Source organism: Nelumbo nucifera, chromosome 2, assembly GCF_055504915.1.
Source record: "Nelumbo nucifera cultivar China Antique chromosome 2, China Antique-T2T, whole genome shotgun sequence".
Taxonomy (NCBI): domain Eukaryota; kingdom Viridiplantae; phylum Streptophyta; class Magnoliopsida; order Proteales; family Nelumbonaceae; genus Nelumbo; species Nelumbo nucifera.
In genome coordinates, this window is record NC_142650.1 from 63,844,485 (window position 1) to 63,850,664 (window position 6,180).

At 42.8% G+C, this 6,180-nt stretch overlaps 1 protein-coding gene and 1 pseudogene across 1 annotated transcript; one reads left to right on the top strand and one right to left on the bottom strand.

Moving 5' to 3' along the window:
* Positions 1 to 637: 637 nt before the first annotated feature.
* Positions 638 to 2,131, bottom strand: LOC104607736 (uncharacterized). The gene has a single exon (XM_010273436.2). The coding sequence runs from the start codon at positions 1,962 to 1,964 to the stop codon at positions 1,014 to 1,016; it is 951 nt and encodes a 316-aa protein (XP_010271738.1). The 5' UTR covers positions 1,965 to 2,131; the 3' UTR covers positions 638 to 1,013.
* A 2,358-nt stretch (positions 2,132 to 4,489) lies between these two features.
* Positions 4,490 to 5,394, top strand: LOC148802274 (ABC transporter G family member 21 pseudogene; annotated as a pseudogene).
* Positions 5,395 to 6,180: the final 786 nt, after the last annotated feature.

Below are 6,180 nucleotides of genomic sequence, written 5' to 3' on the forward strand. Positions count from 1 at the left end.
TATGCATAGTTGGTTACATAAATCTTATTTTGTAATTCTATTTTATTCACATTCACCGGTTAAATTATTCAAATCCTTATCGATCTATCCCCAGCTCTTCTAGCCCCTAATCAGTCTCCCAGGCATTCCTCATGGCAAATGATATTGCAACAAACCTTGACTTAATTGCCAATGAACCCTATTCACTTACTTCCCAAGAGAGTGATTTGGACTTCCCCTCACTTTCTATCAACACCAATGTAAGTTGGGAGTCGCTCTTTTCCTCACCAAATGTGAACACTAACGTTTCCTTCTTTGACTGCAACCACAATAAGAACAAGCCACAGCTGCCTTCACACCTAAAATTCTCTAATCAAAGTCCTACACGTGAGTTGATTTACCGGTTTAGATGAATCGGGATTTGCTACTCAAAGAGTGCATCCCACACCGACCTTACAGCCCTATTCAACCGTGTATTGAGAATATCTTCATACAAAATGCGGGAGATGTTGTGAGGTTAGTTTCAGGAGTGCTCTCTAAGGAACTGATCCGGACTTAATTTAGACTTTAGACACCTCCATCATAATTTTTTTTTTTTTTTAATGTCATAAGACTCAGACCGAACAAAAGAACCGGAATGTTCAAGGAGTCACAGTTATAGTTCTAAACCCATTCAACTCGTGAAAAGTGAAAACTATCATTCTGTCATTTAATCAGCACCCAGGTCTTGGCTTTCACGGTCCAGACCGTCCAGCCTGATCCGACCCGATTCCTACAACACTTCTTACAAAGTCCAGATGAGCAAATCCATCCAAATTCATGGATGGAATTACAATCATTCCTGCAAGAGATTTGCAATTCCTTGGCAGATTTAGAAAACTTGATTGCAGAATGAATGACTTATGAAGAGATTAAAAGAAGATGATACGCGTGCGTAATGCGCACTCACTGAATCATATCCTCTTACACTAGTTTCCCCGTTTATATTTACAGACTACAGAACAAATCTTTCATCCGACGCTGCTGCCGCGTAATCAGACGGAAGCGGGTCCCACAACCCCCCACTTTCGACGGCAATCAAGCTCCTTGGGTGGGTCTAGGTTTCGTCGTTGCCATATACTCTCACGACCGAACGATTCATCCAGGTCATCAGCGATCCACGTTTCGGATCTCCGACCCGACGCAAACCTCTTCAACCCTGCCAGTCCCGGAGGTGGTGGCTCTATCTCTGACGCTGTTATACTCGCCGGAGACTTAAACGGGATCGACGAGACACTCTCTTGTGCCGGTGAGAATATTGGTTGCTCGTCGATTTTAACGGCTTGCTGTGCTTTGCAACCCGACCGGAATATCGCCTTCAAGCTCGCCCAAATCCCTGTTTTCTCCCGTTTTGATTTTGGTGTTACAGGAGCTGTTGCTGCGGTCTTCTCGGCCTTCTCCGCAGAGCGTCGGCGGTTTCTCCCGCGATGACGGCTCCTGTCCTTCGGCCTGACCCTCCCTATACACGAGACTCTCGGCGACGACGGTTCGGAAACCGGGACGGCCGGTTTTCCCGAGGCCGAGTCGGTTTTCTTGGGGAACAACCGGGCGTTGGACGCGCGGCAACTCCTGCGGAACCTGCAGTCGGCATAGCAGGACTTCTGTGGCTTAGGCAGGCCGATGATCGATGCTTTGGATTTCAAATTCAAAGAGTACCGCTGAGAGCTGAAATTGGAATTGAGACTCGGATTTAAGTTGGAACTGTGGTTGTTGTTGTTGGAGATACCTTTCTTAGAATCCTTACGCTCGTAGAAAACGTTCTGGTCGAACCAGTCAAGCTCCTGATCCTTCGATAGCCAAAAAGACTCGGCTGGTTGGTCTGGTGGATCCTCCAGATGATCCTTGTTTTCCGGCGGACGGTGGTCGCCGATGAGCGTTTCACAGGCGATTTTTCCGTCGCCGCCACCTCCACCGCAAACTAGCGTTTCAAGATCGCCCTGAGGCATCGAATTCCGAGCGAGCGAGCGAGAGAGAGAAAGAGAGAGGGGGATGAATGCAGAGAGGAGGGAATTTAGAGGGAGAATTAGGTTGAGATTTTCTTGGCTGCAAACTTGACTTTATGTTTATATTTATTCGTCGGTGGTTTCCTTTGGGACGGCGCCTCCTACTCTGGTTTGTATTTATATAGCTGGAGTCGCGATGGTTTGGCTACATTCAGAAACCGTTGGATCCGGATCTTCTAACAGTTGTTGCTGTGGTTACTGACCTACAGTATTACCGTAGGCGCGTAGACTCCTAGTCAGAGAAGACGAAAGCAAATATGTAGTTGAAAAGGATTGGTGACTGCCACCCGTTCAATTGCTCTAAATCCAATAAGATCAGAGGGCTACAATCTTTTGCTTCTGCTTGTATTTGGATCAGATGATTAGCTAAACTATGTAAGACCATTCCTTAGCTTGTCTCACTCGAAACATGGGAGACATGAGCCACGTGGCAAGTTATGGGGGCCACAAACATGCCCATGCATGTGGCCTGTCTACTGAGTCCTTCAACTCAAGATTTTAATTCAGCCTCCTTTTGTGTTGCAGTAGATGCATGGGAGTGCAAATGGGCTCAGTGCAAAATTTTGTTCAATTTGTTTGGGAGGAATAAAAAAAAATGGTGTCTCGTAAGAATTGAATGTAGGAAGAAGCTGAAGCAAACTTCGCATCAGTTTTTGGGATACAAAAGTGCAAATTTTGCATTTAGGTGTATAACTGTAATATGTTGTGAATTGAATTAGGCGTAAAATTTGTATCTATTTTAGATTTGCACCTTTTCTATATTGAGAAAATCCCATGATTAGATCTATAATACTGCATGCTTTTGTATTTTTAAAGCAAGACAGAAACATGCTCTTAGGCTTTTACTTTGTATTTTATACTGTCTAAATAGTTTTGCTATGAAAGTATGATTCCAGAACAACTCACCTATCAATTTCAACAAAAACACATTAGCACGTTCTAGAAGTCTGGTAAAAGTGCAAATGCACAACAGCACAAGGGAAGCAAAATTGCGCTCTGATTCAGTTTTTGTAGTCATTTCGGTGAGGGTGCAGATTGGGTGGGCTTGGGTTGGGCTTTTGTCAAACCCCGACATTTCAGTAAGAATACATTTTTTTTTTTTTGTACTGAATTGTTTTGTTCAACTGTTTTTGACTTTTTGTAGTTAAAATGAGAGCACAGTGGAAGGAAAGTTTACATTAGATTTTTTCCAGGCTTGAGGGTTTCCATTGTCTATTTGAACAAATTTGCTTTCACATCAGTGCAGTGACTTTTTGCACTTCATGTTTTCATTGTTTCAGAAAGCAACAGCATCCAGATACAGAAGTAATAGCACAAAGTCCAAAGTCCAAAGTTTGCACTTCATGTTTTCATTGTTTCAGAAAGCAACAGCATCCAGATACAGAAGTACTTTTATCTGCAATTTTTACTTTTCATGGTAGAAAACGGTCAACTATCCAAACACAACGTAGTGTTTCCATGGTTTTTACAAGGGTAAGTATGAAATAACAGGGGACTGCATTTGTTACTCCTTTCAGTCACAATAGTTTTCCAGATAGATTATAAGAGAGTCCTTACACGTAAAGTCAGCACAATGAATTGACTTTCAAGCATACACTTCTTCATTATGTGAAGTATTTCAAGAATTAAATAGAACTGTCCAAATGCATTTAGATTTCATGTTGACTTTAGGTCTAATGAAGAGTTTCCAATGGTGGATTGTTGGGACCAATTTAATTGCAGAAGACATTAATTCTCCAAAGGAAACTCAGGCATGATTAATACAAATAAGTAATACAACAAGCCATGGAATAGAAATGTAGACAATCTGTATTCAGAAATCTTAATGTTTGAAGAATAAAACATGAACACAATGCAGTTCATCTGGAATATCACAGTGAAAGGTGAGCTAGCTTGGAGCCATGTGGGATCTACAATGTATTTCAGACCAACAGTGGAGATGCATGGTTGGAACTTGGAAGTATTAATTTTGAATTAATTACATGTCCCCTTAATATCTTTTGTGGCGCAAAATCTATGATGCATCGGCAAAATACATGATTCATTTGAATGTGATGGTAACTATGTTAAACATGAAAGTATATTTTGTGAAATGTAAAACAATGAAGAGTATGCAATTTTTATTGTGATTGGTTGAGACTAAATTTAATGTGAAACCAATATTGATGAATGTGTCCCCGTGAGCAAGAGCTTGGAATCAGTACTAGTGAGTCTAACAATAATGTCCCCGCTGTGAACCACAGCTCGGACAATATCATAGGCATGCCACGCTCTGAGTTGTCTACTTTGTCCAGTAATGTCAGCCCATCTTTGGAGGATCAGATGCCTGAGCAGCTGCAAGCAACCATAGGCGGCCAGTGCTCGCTACTACGTGGGTCGTTGCGCCCTATCACACTCAAGGTAATCAGATGAAGCTTATGCTCTTCATGCTCTCAAGTTAAATATGGATCGTTGAATTTTAATTTCGTCGTACATGCATTCGTTCTTTGCATTTGAAGATGTGAATTACAATATAAATTTGAAGAAGTCCGATGGATGCTGGTTTTCTACACCAGAACCCAAGCCTACTGAACGCACCATACTCAATGGCGTTACTGGGGTTGTCCGACCGGGCGACCTCCTAGCAATGCTCGGCCCATCCGGCAGCGGGAAAACGACAATCTTGACAGCCCTGGCAGGTAGGCTTCTAGGGAAATTCTCCGGCAGCATCACCTACAATGGGCAGACCTTCTCCGGCTCCATAAAGCGCAAGATTGGGTTTGTGTCACAAGATGGCATACTGTATCCCCACCTCACCGTGCTGGAGACGCTAACCTACGTCGGGGAAGTTCTACGGTAGCATCACCTGCAAGCGAGTCAGTATCGGGCAAGAGATGCTGGTGAATCCGAGTCTGTTGTTGCTGGATGAACCCACGTCGGGGCTCGACTCCACCACCGCTTAGCGTATCGTGGATATATTGCAAGGGCTCGCAAGAGGTGGAAGAACGGTGGTGACAACGATACATCAGCCATCGAGCCAGCTGTACCGGATGTTTGATAAGCTGGTGGTGTTATCAGATGGGTGCCCAATATACAATGGCAGCGCGTCTTGGGCACCCGAATGTTTCGGTTCTATCGGTTACACGCCGGGGGTTAATCTCGTCAATCCAACTGATCTTCTGCTAGATCTAGCTGGGGGTTAATTTCGGTTCTATCGGTTACATGGGTTATTTAAAAGGGTAGAATGGGTATTTAAAAGAAATTGCTACATCAGTTTAATGTTTTTCATCTGAAAAAGTGACCGAAGGGAGGTTTTTGTCGAGTTTCTCAAAAGTCTAGGGAGGTATTTATTAAAATGAAACCAGAGGGGAGGCTTTTATAATTGTCAGAAACCTTAAGGGAGGTTTTTTGTATTTTACCCTTTTTTTCCCTAATGGATCTAGAGAGAGTAATTCGTTGGGATCTATGTGAGAGGGTATACAAGGGATTTAGAATTGGGTTTGTTCAATTCAAGTGAGTCTTTTCATCAATTGTACTTAATTACTCCCATATAGTAAAAGTTTTGCCATCTCTCCTTGGTTGTAGGAAAAGAGTGTCAAACCATGTAAATCTTGTGTGTATTTATTTATTTTCAGGTTTGTTCTTTAGGCTGCGATTGGTTAATTGCAAGCAATTTTATTTGCACTAACACAAATGTATGGGAATGTAAATGAAAAAAAAATGTAAATTCTGGTTTAATTTTGTTTTGGTTTTTATTTTATTCTGTTTCATGTCTTAATTTACTTCATTTGTACTGCATTCAAACAAATAAGCTAAAATTTAAAAGAAAAATAGGTCAGAATTTACACTCAAATTATTTGCACTATCATAGTTTTACATCAATACAAATTTTGTTTGTGATGAGAGCGGATTTGGCCCTCTAGTGAAATTGTGACACCTGGCACCTCATGCAAACCAAGTGTAGCCTCTTGACAACTGGGCAGCTCGGGCAGCTCGGCAGAATTTGCCACAGCTTGCCACTTACAGACAGCTTAGCATGGCTCGCCACAGGCAGCTCGGCAGAGCTCGCCACAGGCAGCTCGGCAGAGCTCGCCACAGGCAGCTCGGCAGAGCTCGCCACAAGCAGCTCGGCATAGCTCGAGAAGCTCGGTATAGCTAGGGGCAGCTCGGCATAGGCAGC